This window comes from Ictidomys tridecemlineatus, chromosome 2, assembly GCF_052094955.1.
Source record: "Ictidomys tridecemlineatus isolate mIctTri1 chromosome 2, mIctTri1.hap1, whole genome shotgun sequence".
Classification (NCBI taxonomy): Eukaryota; Metazoa; Chordata; class Mammalia; order Rodentia; family Sciuridae; genus Ictidomys; species Ictidomys tridecemlineatus.
The window spans coordinates 155,974,558-155,995,608 of NC_135478.1; the positions used below are offsets into that span (position 1 = coordinate 155,974,558).

At 35.0% G+C, this 21,051-nt stretch overlaps 1 protein-coding gene across 1 annotated transcript; it reads left to right on the forward strand.

Annotated features, from left to right (window-relative positions):
• Positions 1-13,740: 13,740 nt before the first annotated feature.
• Positions 13,741-14,798, forward strand: Prps1l1 (phosphoribosyl pyrophosphate synthetase 1 like 1). Its single transcript, XM_005328784.4, has one exon. The coding sequence runs from the start codon at positions 13,788-13,790 to the stop codon at positions 14,742-14,744; it is 957 nt and encodes a 318-aa protein (XP_005328841.1). The 5' UTR covers positions 13,741-13,787; the 3' UTR covers positions 14,745-14,798.
• The last annotated feature ends 6,253 nt before the right edge of the window (positions 14,799-21,051 follow it).

Consider the following 21,051-nt stretch of genomic DNA (forward strand, 5'->3'; position numbering starts at 1 on the left):
ATCTCATATAGGGCTTGTGCAAGTTATCTCTCAGTGATTTGTAACTTAGTTATAGGAACAAATAATAATCTGAGTCTATTAAAATAAATGGAACCTTTCAAATGTTAAATATCACTAATTGGGGGTCTTATTTTGTTTTGATTCATAAATAAATTATGAACATATTAAAATGATGGTCATAATCGAAACATCCCAAAGAAAAGTAAACAAAGTTTTCATCCACAAAACAAGAGGGTAAATATGGAAAGAAGGATTAATGAAAATCCTCCAAGCAATGTTTTTAAAGAGTGGTAGAAGCTCTTTAAAAACACAAAGACACAAGTGAAAGAAGTACAATTCTGTTGTTCAGTGAAATCAACATACACCTGCCATGTAAACACAGAGTTAAAATAAGAAACTCTGTGCCGTGTGCACTTTGGAATGAATCATAAATTCAAGAAAGAACCTTGTAGGCTAATACAGCAATCAAGGGATTCTTAAATTTCATTGAATTACCTTCAATTTTGGTGCCAGTTTTATAACGTAATTATCCCAATTTTATTTAACTGTGCTAATGACAGATGGAGAATTTAAACACAAACACTGTGCATGCAGCCCATTTGAAAGTGGATAGATTAAAAGCATATCGATGGTGAAATCTAACAATTCCATTTAAGAGCTATTTATTTATTCCAGATGCATTGATTGTTTTTAAAAAAGAAAGATTATTCAATTAATCATTAAAAATCCATTCTTTTCATCCTTTTTGCTCCATGTTTCTTTCAATATGTAATAAATGGCAATTAATCCCAAATAACTCTTATATGTATTGCTATTCTTTAACTACTGTTGAGAACTTTAATTAGAAATAATTCACAATAAAGATCTCTCTCTCTCTCTCTCTCTCTCTCTCTCTCTCTCTCTCTCTCTTTCTGTCTCTGTCTCTCTCTCTCTCTCTCTCTCTCTCTCTCTCTCTTTTTCTCTCTCAGCTCCCACCCCCTTTCTCCCTGTGGGTGTGTAAAGGGAGGGTTACTTTCCAAGGGCCTTGGTGTTTACCTGTGACACAAATGAATAAATGTTAGGAGATAATGTATCAGCTCTGTTGAAATGCTTTCACTGTTCTTAAAGATGCAAGTGTGACATTGGGGTGTGTAAGTAATGTGCTGAGGGTGTGGGGTAACAGATCCAGCATGATACTCCCCAGCCACAGCCACAGAAGAACAATCGTTTAGCTTCAGACATTCAAGAGAGACGTGGAGAACAGTAAGTAGACCAAAAGATTGTAAACTAGGACCAAAATTAAGGCCTTGACAAAATGAGATCATTCAGCAAAGAAATTTTTCAATGATGATTCTCAAGTATCCAAGGAGTACCATATCTGTGGCTCTCCATCTTCACTGAGGAAAGGACAGTTGGGAAGGAGATTAAACTTCACCAGAAAAACTGAAGTAAGATATAAGAGAATTTCCCAAAAGATTTATATTTTTGAAAGAGAAAATCATTAAAAGGGTCCATGGAACTTCCTTCCCCAGAGATATTCAAAAGTGTGGCATATAGTTGCTGGTTCAAAATGCTTTCATTTTGCTGTGAAAAATAATCTACTATTACAGAATGTCAAGATAGGAAGATCATGTTTGCCAGTCACCATTTACTACTATAAAATATACTGAGAAGAAAAATAACAGATAGCTACAAAAATTAAACATCAAAATATTCAAAAAGATGTTATGATCAATAGTCTAAACTACACTTAATCCTTGTCAGATAAACATAGGAAAGGGGAGAAACCATTGCCTTTTGGTTAACCAGTGATTTTCCACATGGCCCCATGTGAAGAAGATCTGCTATGACAAGGATGCATTAAGATGGTAAGTAAACGGACACACACCTCAGGCCATGGAGTAAGGAAATAAAATCCTGCTCACGTTTAGACCTCAGCTCTACACTCACCTGAAAACCCTCCCTGGACATCACAGAAAAAGTCCCCTCCTGCTCTCACAGCACACCGTCCGTGATCATTGCATTGCTATTTTTCTGGTCACACTGTCCCACTTGCAGTTTTGCACAGCACTCACCCTATTGATGAGTCCAAATTTTCCATCCTCACATTGTCCTTGGGATAGTGATTGAACAGTGCCTTCCTCACACTCATCTGACCGAAGAGATCCTTGGATAAAGACAGAGAGATCCTTGGATGAACAGTGGCAGAGTGAACCATGTGCTCTTGGGAACAGGCCTATCTTCAGCATCAGGGAGGGGAATGGACACAGTGATAATGTGTCTGATTCACTGCACTGTTACTGGCCCCTCCAGAAGAAAGACAAACGAAAAACCAAGGTGAACCTGGAGTGGGTCTGGACTTTGGACCAGGACTCTGCTGTCACTTTTCAAAATTTTTAACATCTGTTTCCTGGGTACAAACATAACTAATACATATAAAGTACCTGCTACATATAGGTAATACCGAAAGTTCCAATGGTTTACATTTGTTTTACTTATTTCACCCTAACATCCCCAACAGATTATTAATATTACTGTCATCCACTTTACAGATAAGAACATTTTGGCAAAGATGTGTTAAGAAATTTGCCTGAAGTCACTCGGATATCAAACTACGAACCAGGATTCAAGCTCAGGCTGTTGTAGCACCAGAGTCTTTATGTATATCCTCAACTCCAAACTGCTGCTCTGCAGAAAGATTAAACTTAATCACCATTAATCACCATTTTCTAGGCCCCAAACACACAGAAGAAGCCCCTAAAATTAGCAAAAATGAAGTATTGCTTTAAAAATATGCAATTTCCAAGAAATAAAATATTAACTGATGGTTATGAATTCACTTAACCACTGGCAAAGTCTGTTTTTCTTATGTCTACAAAAGAAATAAAACAGATTGACACTAATAAGCTGTTTCTTGCTTTTCATTGTAGCTTATTTGAAACGAGAGCTCATGAATTGAATTGATAAGAAGTAAATTAACATATAAGGATATGAAGCAGAATGTATTTACACAAAAAGTGACTGTCGGTGAAGTAAACTGCTAAAGTCAACAACAATCACAAGTTAACATTTTAAAAGATGAATTAGTAGAAGGTAGTATATAGAATTATACGCATTTAACGTCTGTTATTACTGACCCAGAGTTCTTCATAAATCCAAGTGTAACCCTAATTTCCAAGGTCCCATCGGACAGAGAAAATCAAATCAGAACTATAAATATTTTTCTAAATTTCATGGCACATGCTTACACTAGCTAATTCCCAAAACTAACCCTATCTCCAAGTGTCCCACAATGATCTATTTCTGGTGTTTTCTTAGACTACTGGTTTCTTTTGCTTAATACAAGATTCCACAGACTCATGCGCTCCATTTTATTAGCCACCATGGTACAGCCTTTGCTACCTCTAATCTTCAGAGATTGCTTCTCCTCCGGGTCCAGGTATTATCTGCCAATGACAGTTGCTGCCTACTGCCCCCACAGTTCAGGGAGGCTATGTCAACATAGGCTCATCCTAAAGTCTTGATAAAAGAACTACAACTAGCTGGAGTAGTAATGAAATACTGAGTAATGAAGCTCAGGCTTCATTTTGTAAAACTTCATTGGTCAAGAGAGATAGAAATTAATGCCCAGAGCCTGCCCAAGGTAAGCAGCCCAAAGGAGAACTTCTATTCATTAAATTGGGACCTAAGATGCATTCTGTCTTCAGAGGAATGATGAACCAGAAGGAAACATGCCTCCACAATGCACACAGAGACAGGTGACTTGGTTAGCACAACATACAGCCGATGAAAATGATGGCAGGGATATCTGTGAAATTGTGATCTTAGGCCTGACTTACATAGTTCTGCCGTCTGGTGATATATCACCAGGACAATCTGGGGGAACTTGAGCACTGTGTTGGTTTAAGGTGGTCCCAAACTAGTAGTAACTCTAAGAAGGAGTTGGAAGCAAATTCTCGGTAGAAGAAGAAAATTTCATTCTAAACTTCAAAGAATTTCCACAAATAAATTCTATTCGTATGGCAGCATAGGGTTAAAGAAAAACAAGCACAAAATGAAAACAAAAATCTTGAGCAAGAAAAATAGATAGAAAATACAGACTGACAATTGAACACATCTTATGAACAGCTATTACATTATGTTCTTAAAATAATTTCAAATAAGAACAAGATTGAAGATGTCTGCAGAGAATAATGAACCCCAGTACAACTGAAGAAGTACTCAACAAAATGCCTTCAGATGAAAACTATAGTAACTAAAATTTAAAACCCGCAGGCTAGATTTATACCAACAGAGTCAGGTGAAAAGAGAATAAGTAAAAGGGATGCAGAATACAGCCCAGAAAGATTTAGAAAGAGAAGGGGGAGAATATAAATGAGAGGTTCATGGAAAATGAAGGAGAGGTATATTATGTTTCATCAGTTTCTGCAGGAAGAAAAAGAACTGAACAAAGGCAATATTTGAAGAGATAAATCATAAGAACTTTCCCATACTGATGAAAAACACCAATCCACAAATTCAAGAAACAAAAATGAATTTCAAGCATTACATGAAAAAAAATTTCACATCTAGACAAATATTGAATCTACATTTTAAAAAAGAAAGAGAAGAAGAAAGAAAAATCTTGAAAAGCAGCTAGACTGAAATGTAATTTTTTCAAAGAAGCAACTTGAAAGAAATCTGCATTCTAACAGCAATAATGATATCCAAAAAGAGGGGAAAGGATGTCTTCATTGGTCTGAAAGAATATGACTAACAAACTAGAATAGTATATGTAGCAAAAATATCCTTCAAGAATGAGGGTGAAACTGAGATATTATCAGGCCAAAGGACACAAGAGTTTTCCACCATTAGTGCCTCAAAAACGTATAGGGTATAATTTAAACATAAGGAAAGTTATCCCAAATGGAAATTTTAATATAGAAGAATAAAAAAGAGCAAAGAGAAACATAGGTAGGTATATATACATACATATGTGTGTATTATATATGTATCATATAACATTGATTGTGTAAAACAAAAATAATTATGTGGTTGTGGAAATAAAAGAGGAAAAGAAGTAAGTAAGGAAGGAGCCAAAATGATCATCTTTGGCTGCTACCCTTCGTTTGGAAGAGAAAAACAAAGTTAAATAATATGAAAGTCTGCATTTCCTGAGGGGAAGCTAAGGGTACTCATCAACCAAGATTTCACCAAAAAAAATCTAACTCTATCTGATTTATAAGTAATACATAACACACAAAACATCTAATATAGTAGGGTTAAAACTAAGAGACAGGAAAACAAATATTCTAAAAGGTAACTAATAAAACTTTATTATTACCAAGAAAATAGAGTTTAAGACAAAAAAACATAACTAGAAAAATGTGTGACTTTAAAATAACATCTCAATTCATCAAAAGTTATAACAACCTAAAATTTTAGGTAACAATTAAGCCTCAAAATATAAAGAGATGAGAGAGAGAGAGAGAGAGAGAGAGAGAGAGAGAGAGAGAGAGAGAGAGAGAGAGAGAGAGAGAGAAGGAAGGAGAGGGAGGAGTGAGAGAGAAAGAAGGAAAGAAGAAAGAAAGAAAGAAAGAAAGAAAGAAAGAAAGAAAGAAAGAAAGAAAGAAAGAAAGAAAGAAAGAAAGAAAAGAAAGAAAGGAGGGAGGGAGGGAGGGAGGGAGGGAGGGAGGGAGGGAGGGAGGGAGGGAGGGAAGGGAAGGAAGGAAGGAAGGAAGGAAAGGAAGGAAGGAAGGAAGGAGGGAGGAAGCCTATATAGGAGATGTCAGGAGCAGCGAATGAAATATGGATCTTTGAATTACCTAAAGACAGAGGTGACACATCCCTTGGGAATTTCAATACAAAGGTGCCAACGAAGATCACCTAATGGATACAGTGATACCTTGTTCAAAGAGGGATTCTGTGCCAGCCCTGAGGTAGAGTTATGGGCACAAGCTAATAAGTGCTAATTGGACTGCTTTTACCCTCAGCTTCAGCTCTGTTTATCTTGAAGAGGCTTTCTCATAATAAATCCTTCTGATGTTTAAACCTATATAATAAACATACCGGACTTTCTCCTGGTCAGTCTTCCTCTACCAGAGGGAGGCTGAACCATCAAGCCCCAGCATTTTCTCTACTTTTGTGTCTTTTTCTCTTTTCTTTATCCCCTCATTCACCAGTTTGGTACCCCTGAATAAACTGTGGCTCAAGACGTGACAATGAGAAATAACAGAGCAAACAAAATCAGAAAAGCTATAGAAGATGCAGGTGATATCACAAGCAAACCAGATTCCATATATGATATATGTTTGTGAATATTGCAGTTAAACAGTAAAGACTATATATATTTTTCAATACACAAGGAATATTTATGAAGTGTAACTACTGAGGACCATAAAAAACAATTTCAGCAAATTTCTTTTTATTTATTTATTTATTTTTATTATTTGTTCTTTTTCGATATACATGATAGAAGAATGTATTTTGGCATATTATATATACATGGAGTATAACTTATTCTTATTAGGATCCTATTTTTGTGGTTCTACATGCTGTAGAGTTACTCTGGTTATGTATTCGTATACAAGGATATGAAAGTTATGTCTGATTAATTCTACTGTCTTTCCTATTCCCCTCTTCCACTTTCCTTCATTCCCCTTTGTCTAATCCGATGGACCTCTGTTCCTCTCCTCCTCACATTCCCTTGTCGTGGTTTAGCATCCACATGTCAGAGAGAATATTTGCCCTTTGGTTTTGGGGGGTTTGGCTTATTTCACTTTAGCATGATGTTCTCCAGTTCCATTTCACTCTTTAAAATTTTGTTCTTCTTTAAGGCTAAATAATATTCCATTGTGTATATATACCACAGTTTTTTATCTGTTCATCTACTGAAGGGCACCTAGGTTTGTTCCACAGTTGGCTATTGTGAATTGAGCTGCTATAATTATTTATGTGGCTGTTTCACTGTAGTGTGCTGATTTTAAATCCTTTGGATATACACTGAGGAGTAGGAAAACTGGCTCAAATGGTGGTTCCATTCAAGTTTTCTGAGGAATCTCCATACTGCTTTCAGAGTGGTTACACCAGTGTGCAGTTCCACCAGTAGTGTATGAGTGTACCTTTTCCCCCACATTCTTGCCAACATTTATTGTTACTTGTATTCTTGATAATTACCATTCTGACTGGAGTGAGATGGAATCTCAATGTAGTTTAAATTTGTATTTCTCTGATCGCTAGAGAAGTTGAACATATTTTCATGTAATTTTTGACCATTTGTATTTCTTCTGTGAAGTGCTTGTTCAGTTTCTTTGCCCATTTATTGATTGGGTTATTTGGTTGGGTTTTGTTTTTGTTTTTATTATTTTGATGTTAAGTTTTTGTTGAGTTTTTACATATCCTGGAGATTAATGATCTATCTGTTGAGCTGGTGGTAAAGATTTTCACCCATTCTGTAGGCTCTCTGTTCATATTCTTGATTGTTTCCTTTGCTATAAAGAAGCTTTTTGGTTTGATAATATCTCATTTATTAATTCTTGATTTTACATCTTGTGCTTTAGGAGTCTTATACGAGGAAGTCATATTCTAAGTCATATCTTAAGCTGATATGATGGAGGGTGGGCCTACTCTTTATTCTAGTTACCACAGGGTCTCTGATCTAATGCCTAGGTCCTTGATCCACTTTGAGTTGAGTTTTGTGCAGGGTGAGGGATAAGAGTTCAGTTTCATTTTGTGACATATTGATTTTTACTTATAAAATCAATACCCATAAACCAGTTGCATTCCTATACACCAATGATGAATCAGTTGAAAGAGAAATCAGGAAAACTATCCCATGTACAATAGCCTCAAAAAAATTAAAATACTTGGGAATTAATCTAGCAGAAAAGGTGAAAGACCTCTACAATTAAAACTAGAGAACACTAAAGCAAGAAATTGATGAAGACCTCAGAAAATGAAAAGATCATCCATGTTCCTGGAGAGGCAGAATTAATATTGTCAATATGGCCATAGTACCAAAAGCCCTATGCAGATTCAATGCAATTCCAATTAAAATTTCAATGACATTCTTCATAGAAATAGAAAAAGCAATTATGAAATTCATTTGAAAAAATAAAAGGCCCATAATAGCCAAAGCAATCCTTAGTGAGAAAAGTGATGCAGGAGGCATCAAAATACCAGAACTTAAATTATACTACATAGCTTTAATAACAGAAATGGCACACTATTGGCACAAAAACAGACGTGAAGACCAGTGGAACAGAATAGAAGACACAGAGACACACCAGCAAACTTCAAAGGACTGACTGAAATCACATAGAACTTGTTTTTTGATAATAGTGTGAACAAGCTATGAACTAAAACAAAAACATTAACAACATAACTAGAAGTTCCCCATATATTTGTAAATTAAGAAATAAACTTCTAAATAAATAACTCCTACAACAAAGAAGAAATCACTATCAAAATTGGGAAACGGTTTTATCTGAACAATAACAGAAATACTACAAAAATACTGCATGTAAAAAACTTCAATTGGGTTGAGTATATATTAGTGGTGGAGTGCTTTCCTGGCATGTATGAAGTCCTAGATTTGATACTTAAACTACATACGTAGAAGAAAAATGTATCGCCTTCCAGAGTAATAAGTAACAAGCTGAGCATACATCTCAAATAGTTAGAAAAGGAATAGGAAAATAACTCAAAGAGGGGACGAAAGTGAATAATAGAAACAATCTTGAATTCAACAAAGTTCAAGCAGCCAGTGAACTATATCAATCAACCACTTCAAACATTGAGTTTTCTTTTTTTTTTTTTGAAAGATTGGAAAAATTAATAGACTTCTGCTGAAATTTATTTTTTAAAAAAGAACAATTACAAAAATCTAATACTAGTAATAATAAACAGAATCATACTAAAGATATTATATATAATAAAAAACACAATAAGAGTATATTGTGGAAAGTATCTAGACAATTAACTTGAGAGATAAAATAGATTTTCAAAAGTTTGGTTAATAGAACAGCAACACCACTATCACCTGGGATCTTATTAGGAACACCAACTCTAGGCTTCCACCTCAGGTCTACTAATCAGAAACTCTGGGGATGAAACTCAAGAATCTGTGTTCGAAAAAATTCTCCAGTGATCTTGATGGCCCTGAAGTTTGAGAACTGCAAAACGATTCCGAGACACATGGCATTCAGTTGTGCTTACATAAATGATAACTGGTCTCTCATTTATCAGGATTAAATAAAGGGTCACCATTGAAGGGGGAACAAGTTGTTAAAAAACATTAAGAACAATTCAAACAGAACTTGTATCCTGTCAGGACCTAATTAACAACCTTCCACTAATTTAATGAAATTGATAGTCTGCATGAGAAGGAACCTATCACTTACCAACAAGCACTTTAAAATGCCTTCAAATATTTCCTGTAAATATTATTTGCAACTTGTTATGAAATCTCTTTATATGGCTTTGTCTATTATTATAATGAGGTAGCATTCAGTTCATGTAATTTCATTGTTGCTCCAAGATGATTATTTTATGTTAGGATTTTAAAACTCATCACAATTTTTCTTTAAGTTCCCCAAAGTACATTTCAAAAATACCCTCTGGAGTCTAACATAACACTCAAAATTAAAGTCATATTTCTGAATCACAACCTTTTCTCCTATTTGTTTCACTCAGCTTTGTTTACCTAGTTGCTATCCACACATCTATTATATAAAAGGACAGATTTCCAAGGAAAAGCCCAGTAAACATGCAGAGTAGTCAGCTTCAATTGTAAACAATCACAAAACAAACTTTAAAGGATTTATACCAATGTGAAGCTCTGTGGGAAACTGTTTTCTCAAAGTATTGCAGATGATTATTATGAACAAAATAAATGAGGTAAGGTAATGTTACAATAATGATCTGGAACTAAGAGTCAAATGAATAAGATTAAAGGCACAAAGAAACCCTTCCTAATAAACATGCAGATAACTGCTGGAAAGAAAAATAAGTTCCTTGTGTGAAATTAACTGCCAAACATTCCCAACCTACACAAAGCTGCCATAAAGGACATCTAAATCCGTCCTTGTTTGTAACATGTGTTGTGACAAGATTTGACAGTTTATCAAAGAACTATAATTGCCACCTAAACATCTAGCATTTTGTCAACTGCAAGTATGTTTAGCGAAAGCATTTAGTTCACTTAAAATACAACCATTTTTCTCTTCTTTCTGAAAGAACTAACTGATTTTTTTTTCTCTTTAGCCCATCAAGCATTAGGGCTCTCTTTGAATTATGTATGTTGGAATTGTAAAGGGTAAAAGAATAATCAGAAAAGCAAGAAACTATTACTAAAGTAATATAGATATTCTGGGTATTGACTCAAAAGACCTTCAAAATGCAACAATTCTCACAGATCTGTAGACATGGCATTTAAATGTGTTTGCCTTGGGAAGGAGGAAGATAAGGCATTTTCTCTCTATCACAATTTTCATTTCCAGAGCAATTTATTAAGAAACAAGGCCCCAAATTCAATATGTTGTTCTATAGGCATTATTCCTACCTGTAACTTTTGTCAGAGACAGTCAATGATAAGACAGATGTCTCTCTCAATCTCCAGAGAACAAAGTAAACAGAAGCCAAATCCCCTGGCAGTTTTTCCAGGTAATAAAAATGTCAAAATAACAAAGATATTCCAAGACACTACTAATGATTTCTTTCTTTCTGTAGATTGTGTTTTGTTGTTGCTGCTGTTTTTAAGCAAAAAAAAAAATGTTGTTTATGGTTTCATGTTTATTCTTTGTTATGGTTACTCAAAAAAAGAGAAAATATTTTATGCAAATATTTCTGCACCACTTTTAAAATTTTTCTTCAATTTGATAAACTTCAAAAATAAATTTTCAAAAAGGCCTAAAGTGAAAAAGCAAAAAAAGACCATATTTGGAAATTCAAGAATTCCATATTGTAATAGATACTCTGCCTCTAATTATCCAATAGATCACAGGCCAGTTGCTTCATTTCCCTGGGTCTCAGTTCCCTTTCTGTGAATTCGAATATTAATATGAGTGGGTGGTCGCTAAGGCCATTTCCATCTTTTACATTTTATGATTCTAGACAAATCCCTGGAACTATGAGGTATAGCAACAGCCAGAGCTTGGAGCAAAAATAGCAGTAAGACAAAAATGTCTCCTATTTAACACCTCAAGAAAAAATGCAACCAACTATGGTTTTTAAATGTTTACATTAGCATTCAGTCCTATTTGGGTAATATTAAATCTATTTAAAAATCTGTTTTGTTTTTCATTAAAAACAGAAAACGTGTGACACACTGAGAACACTAAGAGAAAAATCAATTTAATTGAAGCTACAAGTATTTTTTAGTGATTCTAAATTAAGCCACAGAATTTTCTTTATAAATCATTGTATATATTCTGACTTAGAATGAATTGTATGGTATAGGTGGTTCTTTTAATTTTTGTGATAGGAAAGAATGTAAATGAAGGGTGGCAGACAGAAAGTAGCCTGTGTGCATTGTCAACCATGAAGAATCTGAATTAAGGAGAAAAAAAAGCATTTTCATGTGATGAGAGATGTGATTGGATCATTGAAAAGTCATTTAAAAAACAAAATATTTTTTATAATTGTAGATGGACAGATACCTTTACTTATTTATTTTTTTCTATTTATCTTTATGTGGTGCTAAGGATTGAACCCAGTGCCTCACACATGCTAGGCAAGTGCTCTACTGCTGAGCTACAGCCCCAACCCTGGCAAATCATTTTGAAGTTGCATTTTTAATAAGTAGCATTTTTTTAGCTGTTTGTATGGCTTTATAACAATAGCTCATTCAAAATATCAAAGCACCTTATTTATAGTCAACTAATGTGTTTCACAGGTATTGCTGCATCTTGTTCATCTCTGTTACCTGCCCCAGCATTACTCCATCCCTGAGCTTATCCTGTCAATGAATTGAACCCTGTGGGGAAACTCAGAAGTTGGGTGAAAAGATACATTCAACAATAATTTGCTAATTTTAAAATGTGAATGATGACAATTTGATTTTGGGCTAAATAAAAACATTCCAGAATCTAAATGTCTGGCAACCATTAACATGATTTGAATGTATGATCTGCAATTGATGCCTCCATTATTTTTATATAAAAGCCATTTCATTGTTAAAATTCTTAGTATCTATGGTCCTTTCTACTTCCTGTCCCACTATTTCAACCAGCAATACACTGTGGAAGCTGTAAATTTAAAATTTTCTAATAAGCACTTAGTTACTAAATAAATTTTGTCTTTCTATTATAAAAATAATAAAAGTTCAATACCATATTAATGAATGGCATCAAAATACAACAGTCCTTCATTCTCAACTCCCCTCTCCAAAGGCACATTCATACTTATTTGATTATTTGAATATTGCATAATCTTAAATACATAAATATAAACTTATTCATACATTCTGTGACTGGCTTTATACCTGTAAAAAACACCCTGAAGACATTTCCATATGATTACACATAAATCAATTCCCTCAATGGGTGCATTTACTGACCAATAACTGTATTAAATAAGGTCTACAAAACAGAGTATTTTCAAATACTCTATATACCCAAGTCTAGAATAATGTATCACAATCATTTATGAAGAAATGCTTTGTAAATAAGTAAATGACCAAAAAAAATTTCATGATAATTCACTTATTGATAAATACTTGTTGGTTTACAGATTTTGCTTTTGTAAACAGTTCTAGGGTGGTTAATCTTTGTCACCATCTTATGCACTAGAAATAGTATAGCACCTGACATAAAGAAGATATAGACTATTTATTGAATGAATTAATACATCAATAATTATCATTGATATATTTTGAGGGTGCTTGTGAATAGTTCTCTGAAATAGACAGATCCCTAGAAGCAGACATGAGCCAAAGTTTTCATACAAAATTACCCTTGCAAAACACACACATTTACACATTCTATTGGAAACCATTATCTGTATTATAATTTTGGTCTGCTTGTTGTGTGTAAATAATTAGCATTTTCTTGATTAGTTGTGTTTTTCACATTTATTGGCCACTTATATTTTACCCTGAATTGCCTATTTATAGCATTTTCCAACTTTTAAAATTTTTTCACTGTATTGGAGGAACATGGTGCAAAAATAACTGTGCATATACTTTCTTCTCTCTGTAAACGTTCCTTTTAAACTTGTGATTTATTTGGGCATTGTAGAAGCTTTATGTTTTTTTGTTTGTTTGTTTCAAATTTGTTTAATCAGCCAAAGAAAACATTATAATAAGAGCATTAATAATGAGAGTAGTGTAAATTCCATGCACTAAGCAGACTTGACCCTGTAGTTTAAAGGGAGAGGAGGGGAGGGGAGGGGGGATAGTAGAGAATAGGACAGACAGCAGAATACATCAGACACTAGAAAGGCAATATGTCAATCAATGGAAGGGTAACTGATGTGATACAGCAATCTGTATTCGGGGTAAAGTTGGGAGTTCATAACCCGCTTGAATCAAACTGTGAAATATGATGTATTAAGAACTATGTAATGTTTTGAACGACCAACAATAAAAAAAAATTAACAAAAAAATAAAATAAAAAATAAATAAAAAATAAATAAAAGGGTGAGGCACATGCCAGTCAAGAATTCTTTAATAAAAGACCTGAGGTCCATTTAGCCCCATGCGCACAACAGACCGCAACCGCTGAGTAACCACCGGAAACCGGAAACCGTTAGAGTCTCTGATCCAACTTCCGTTTCAATTTCCGACCCAGCGGAGACCTGTGGACAAGGAATCCTTAGGGTAGTTGGCCAAGATGCCAAATATCAAAATCTTCAGCGGCAGCTCCCACCAGGACTTATCCCAGAAAATCGCCGACCGCCTGGGCCTGGAGCTGGGCAAGGTGGTGACGAAGAAATTCAGTAATCAGGAGACCTGCGTGGAAATCGGCGAGAGCGTCCGTGGAGAGGACGTGTACATCGTTCAGAGCGGTTGTGGTGAAATCAACGACAGTCTAATGGAGCTTTTGATCATGATTAACGCCTGCAAGATTGCTTCGGCCGATCGAGTTACTGCGGTCATCCCGTGCTTCCCTTACGCCAGGCAGGATAAGAAGGACAAGAGCCGGGCTCCCATCTCCGCTAAGCTTGTCGCCAATATGCTGTCGATAGCGGGCGCCGATCATATCATCACCATGGACCTCCATGCTTCTCAGATTCAGGGGTTTTTTGATATCCCAGTAGACAATCTGTATGCAGAACCAGCGGTCCTGAAATGGATCCGGGAGAACATTTCCGAGTGGAAGGACTGCACCATAGTTTCACCGGACGCCGGCGGCGCCAAGAGAGTGACTTCCATCGCGGACCATTTGAACGTGGACTTTGCCTTGATTCACAAAGAACGGAAGAAGGCCAATGAGGTGGACCGCATGGTGCTTGTGGGAGATGTGAAGGATCGTGTGGCTATCCTTGTGGATGACATGGCTGATACCTGTGGTACAATCTGCCATGCAGCCGACAAACTTCTCTCCGCCGGAGCCACCCGAGTTTATGCCATCCTGACTCACGGAATCTTCTCTGGCCCAGCCATTGTTCGCATCAACGGTGCATGCTTTGAAGCCGTAGTGGTCACCAACACCATACCTCAGGAGGATAAGATGAAGCATTGCTCCAAAATACAAGTGATCGACATCTCCATGATTCTTGCAGAAGCCATCAGGAGAACTCACAATGGGGAATCTGTTTCCTACCTATTCAGCCACGTTCCTTTGTAACAGAATGGCTTACAAGTTAGTCTATTTTTAAATATAATAAAAATAAATCCTGCCCATTGTTTTGCTTTACTATCTGATAAAAAGTTCAGCAGAAGACCTAGTTCTCTCCAGTGTGATTGTCTACATTTCTATATCGATTATACCAGGGTTTATCTTAATTTAGGGAGAGATAATATTGAGAACTGGTGAAATTTCCTGACTGACTTCTCTCATTCTGGCTTTTTTCACAATTTTGTGAACCCTACAGCTTTAACTATATAGCCCAGGTGGTGCGAGATGTTAGGCAGCCTTTCAGTGTGCTCTATAAAGGTGTTTCAGAACAATTAACAAGCCAATCAATCCATTCTCATCCCAACACACACACACACACACACACACACACTCACACACACTCCAGTGTGTCACAGGTTCTCCAAGGTCTGCGCTAAATTATAGCAAGAGCCTTAGGCAAATCTCAAACTAGTTCTCCTGGTTGCTGAACTCGCTGAAAGGCAAAAGCAAACAGTTTTCATTCTTAACCAGCCATTGGTATCATAAGAGAAGGCAGCAGTTGTAGAAAATGCATCTTTTTTTTAAATTTAGAAATACTTATAATTATTAGCACATATTCATTATACAAAATAATGGGTTTCATTATGAGGAAACTAATTACCATCTATTTGCAGACTATCTTGGATTCTAGTTACACCTGTTCCTTACAATTTAACTTTATGTCCAACCATCTTAACCTTTTCCTAGTTGGGCCCAATGGTTGGTATACCATATTCTTCTGGATCATACACTCCCTGCTGTATAATCTCTTAACATTCACATTACTCAAATATTCTTTTGCCTAATACCACCAAGTAGTAGATTTTATGTGACATTGTATTGCCTTTTGATTAATTTAAAACATTTAATTTTTCTCTTCCCTCTTTGTAATTTGGTTGGCTTCTTAACCTGAGATATTTTTAAATGATGCTATTGACTCTGGTAAGGGAAAACAGTAAAATATCTGTATATGGTGGAGAGCTGGATGTACTATGTGAAATTTCTGACCTCTAAACAATAGAGAAAATCTCCAAGAGTTTCTAAAGGGTGAAACAAAAAAAAAATAGCTTTTAAAAAATATATCCAAATTGCTATAAAATTCTCATTTGAACTCTTGAGCAAATAAGCAAAATGCAATGATTTCTTTATAGTTCTAAGTGAATATTTTAACCTAAATTCTGTGTCCAAACTGTCATTCAAATTTGAAGGCAATATTTAGGCATTTTTAATGAATGCTTTTTTAAAATACTATTTAAAGTTATTAGAAACAAAACATGTATATGACCAATAGGAATTAATGAAATTAAAGACACTGTGGTAAGCAAAGAAATGAAACTTAGAGAAAAAAAAATTTTTTCATGAAGAGTATGAGCCAATAAGATAAAATTCACATAAAAATTGAGCTTCAATGTAAAATAAAAATTTTCAAATAATGTAAATAAAATTCTAGATATCTAGAAAGGTGTTAGGGTTAGTATGCTAGGTATGCTAAGGATCTTACCTAGTTGGGAGGGAAGTTATTGGAACCAATTACCGCCATTGTAGAAAAACCTGAATTTATATTTTCTAAAATTCAAGGGCAAAAGTCAAGGGAAGAATGGGATGAATAACTTCCAAACTCCTAAACAGAAGGAGAAGAGAAGGAGAAGGAAAAAGCGGCATAAGGAAATCTGAAATCCAGATGAATGTAGAAACAAATGAGAAAGAAAACATCACAAATAAAAAGTACCAAATATATGCTATTACAACTAAATAGGTTAATGTCTTAGAAGATAGATTGGTTAGCAAAAGTACATCAGAATATGGTGTTTATAAAAGACATATCTAAAACAAAAATTTAGATGTAAATGAATACAGAAAAATATAACAAGTGTTAAGAGAAACAAGGAATGATACTATCAAAGAAAAAATAGAATGTGTTGCTGATTAAACACATCAATAAGATACAACTATCATCAATCTTTATGTATGTAATAACTTTCAAAATATAAAGAGAAAAAACAGAATATAATCAATCATAGATTAAAATTTTTGATAAAACTCATAATAAAAAGGTATTCTAGGATTTAAATGACAATTTAATATATAGAAATTAATTCACATTTCAAGCAAGAAGTATATATATTGAAAATATTGGAAGGTCACAAAAGTCATGATAAATTTTTTAAAAGGAATTTATTTGTACTATGTATAGTAGATTTTCTATAACTATCTTGAAAATATTGAGAAAAACAAAACTCTTAATAAGACAGGAATAAAATAAGTGTACTTATCCTGATAAAAAATCTACTAGATACCTATAGATACCTGAAGATACCTATAGAGACATACCTAATGATGAAACATTGAAAATATTTTTATTAAAATTAAATTTCTAAGCCTATGGGCACAAAGCAAATTTAAAAAAAATAAAAAGCAAGAGTTTGATGTATTAGTAGAAAAAGGAAAGAGGCAAATTTTATATTATTTGCAGATGCCATGACTGTCAACAAAAAGTCCAAGCATCAAAACCTGACAAATTCATAAAAGAAATCAGTACAGTGACTATATGTAAGATAAATAAAATCATCATCTTTTCTAAATACCAGCAAAACATAATTGAAAAAATGTTTCCACAGCCTTAAGCAATAAAATTTATGACTAGATATCAACCATAAAGTTGTAGGACTTACATGATAAAACATTTACTAAAAGATGTAGGACAGACCTGAGTAAATACAGTTGGAACCTGGATAGGAATAATAATATCGCAATCCTGACAGTTTCCTCAAATCATCTAGTCAGTATAAACCTAACTGAAATCCTAACAGGATTTTTTAAAAGAGAATTTGAAAAGCTTTTCATCTTGGAAAATATGTGAGCAAAAATAGTTGCAACCTTCCTGAAAATATTTTCATTACAATATATTAAAACATAAAGCTACAGTATTGAAATGTGGATAGATCAGAACATAATAGTACAGTTTTGATTCCTGAAATAGACCTGTGTATACTTACAGGAATGTAGTGTATATGTACCCTATCTAATGGAGGGACTGACAGTATTACTGGAAAAATGTGCATAACTAAATCAACTTAGCAGGAGAATGACTATCACAGAGTCCCTGTGGACATATTTTCCTGATATCCTGCCTTGGCAATCATTTCTACAGTCTATTCAGATTCTTGAAGTGGGGAATGAGCTTTTGCCATGTTTTTCCCCCCCATCTTCACATAACCATTAGTCTATCCAGATCATGGTGTTATTTATGATGGACTTTGTAATGTCAGTTGTCACTTGTCAATAACTAGCTTCTTGATGAATCTCAATGTTCTGCTTTCTTGATTTCACACACACACACACACACACACACACACACACACACACTGGCATGTACCTTTACAAAAACCTCTTCAAAGCCTCTAAGATCCATTATAACACTATTTTCTTATTTATATGAAGCCTGTCCAACATTATTATTTTCACACACTAAATCAGTCATTTGGTACAAAGTTTTCTCCAGAACACAAAATAATTGAAAGAGTAGTGATTACTGAGTAAATAACACATGAATACATTCAGTACCCAGGTACGAGTAGCAGGGAATTCTTTAGCAATGACTATTTAGTGAAATAATAATGTTGGACAGGCTTCATATAAATAAGAAAATGTGTAATGATACTTAGAGGCTAGAAGAGTTTTGTAAGGTACTGCCAGTGTGTGTGTGTGTGTATGTACGTGTGTGTGTGTATATATACATAGAGACAGAGGCATAGAATGTTGTAAAAATGGTATTAAATGTGTACATATGTGACAAAACTGGTATATCACAAGTAAATGAAGCCCTGGTCACTGGTACTGAATAACTGGCTTTTGATTGGGAAACCAATTTTTGTCTTTAAGCAATGTACAAAAGAAAATTTCAGAAGGAATGGTTACAATAAAACAGAGTTTCAAGCCCTGTAAGAAAGTGAGAAATAACCTTTACACTTTTATACTGGAGAAGTCTGCCTTAAGGAGGATAAAAAAATTCAGAACTCAGAAAAATTAAACATGACTTCTGGAATTCTACAGGCAGAAATGGGCTTATAAACCTACACAACTGCAAATACATGCTATCCTTTAAGAGAAAAGAAGAATGACACCAAAGATAGAACTGGTACAGAGGCCAGCAAGGCCACTAAAGGTGGCCCAGAAACTGAGTTGCCTCCATGGCTACAGAGACTGATGGAGACATAGCTGCAAAACTGGAGGCTGGAGCTGTAGTCTGAGCAAGTGGGGGATTATCCTAGTCCATTCAGATTGCTATAACAAAGTACTTTAATTGACTAGCTTTTAAATAACAGAAACTTTTATTACAATTCTGGAGGACAAGTCCGAGATCCAGTTGCTGTGGATTTCATATCTGGAGAGGGATTTATTATTTCCAATTCATAGATAACATGTGAGGACAGGTTCACATGCCAGAAGGGTGAGGGAGGTCTCAGGATCTCTTTTTTGAGGGCACTAGTCCTATTAATGAGGGCTCCTAATCACCTACCAAAGGCTTTACCTCCTAATACCATCATATTAGTTTTCAATACATGAAAATCATGAAATACATGAAAAATCCTACATATAGGATTTCAATACATGAAATTTGGGGAGATATGAGCATTCCTTCTATAGAAATCATTAAGCCACAGAGGATTATTCTCAGATCTTGAAACCTAATTTTTTCCTACTAAATTTCAAAGTTGAGACCAGCAACCTCTTCATTTATATTAGCTTTCCATTGCTATGACAAAATCAACTGATAAGGAAGAAATATTTATTTTGGATCATGGTTTTAGAGATTTCAGTCCAGGGTCACTTGACCTTGTTATCTTTGGGCCACTGGCAAGACATAGTAGGGTGCATGTGGTGGAGAAAACTGCACACCTCATGGTGACCAGGAAGCAAAAAGAGAGAGGGGCCAACAGCCAGGGTTCTTATAACCTCTTCATAGACATGTCCACCAGAGACCTAACTTTCTTCCAATAGGCCCCACCTCCTAAAGGTTGTACCACCTCCCATAGCCTCATCAGCTATGGAAAAAGTCTTCAACTAATGAGCCTTTGGAAGAATATTAAGATCCAAAAGAGCATTATTCCTTTCACTTTCTTCCTTTTTGAATGTGAATGCATAAGGATATACACTTTCTATCATAGGCAAGTACAAGGATATGTAGCTTAGTCCCTCCATTGTATTTTGGAAGATGATAACTTGTGTTCTATATTCACAGGTCCAAAATGGAGAATATCTTTTATGTACTAGTCAAACCCATGCCTGATTTAGATGATGAGATACAGGACTTTTGAGTTGATGATAGTTAGATGAGAGTTTGGACTTAGAGTTTAGAGTAGACTAAGATTTTTGGAAATGCTGGAATAGGATGAATGTGTTCTACATGTGGGCAGACATGAATAGGGGAGCCTAGATGGCAGATTTGATTGGGTTGAATAGTGGTCAACCAAAAGTTATATCCAAGAAATATCTCACAGAACCTGTGAACATGACCTCATTGGGATAAATATCTTTATAGATGTAATTAAGTTTAGGCTTTTGAGATGAGATCATGCTGGATTTATGGTGGGCCTTAAATATAACAAAGGTTAAAAAGACAAGAGTCACAGATAAGGCAGAGATTGAAGTGATGTGTCTACAAGTCAAGATATGCAAACAGGATTGCCAGGAGCCAACAGAAGTAAGTAAAGAGGTGTGTAGCAAATTCTGCCTCAAAACCTCCAGAAGGAATTAGCCTCCAGAAATGTTGTTTAAACCATCTCGATTGTGGTAATTTGTTGCTGCAGACCTAGAAAACTAATGCAGATTTGGGGACTAGGAGGTAGGCTGCTGCCCTAATGAATACTAAAAAGTGCAGAAGTGGATTTGAAATTGAGCAATGAGTACAGGCTGGAAGAATTTTGAAGTACATAATAGAAAAGGCCTAGATTGCTTTGAAGAGACTCTTGGTAGAAATATAGCTGTTAAGGGAGATTGTGAAAGGGACTTAAAAGAAAGAGGATGATAGAGAATACCTCTGTCATCTTAGAGAATACAAATTTCATCCTGAACACAAATATGAGGTTCTTATGAGGTCTCAAAAGGAAATGAGAAACATGTTATTCTAAATTGAAAGAAAGCCACTGTTACAAAGTGACAAAATTCATGGTTGAATTGTGTTGTGTTGGAAAGCAGAACTCTCAAATGATGAACCCCGATATTTAGGTGAAGATATTTCTAAGCTTAATGTTGGGGATATAGCTTGGATCCTTCT

Excerpts from the sequence above, each read along its gene's own strand:
- Prps1l1 (XM_005328784.4), top strand. The coding sequence starts at position 13,788 with ATGCCAAATATCAAAATCTTCAGCGGCAGCTCCCACCAGGACTTATCC.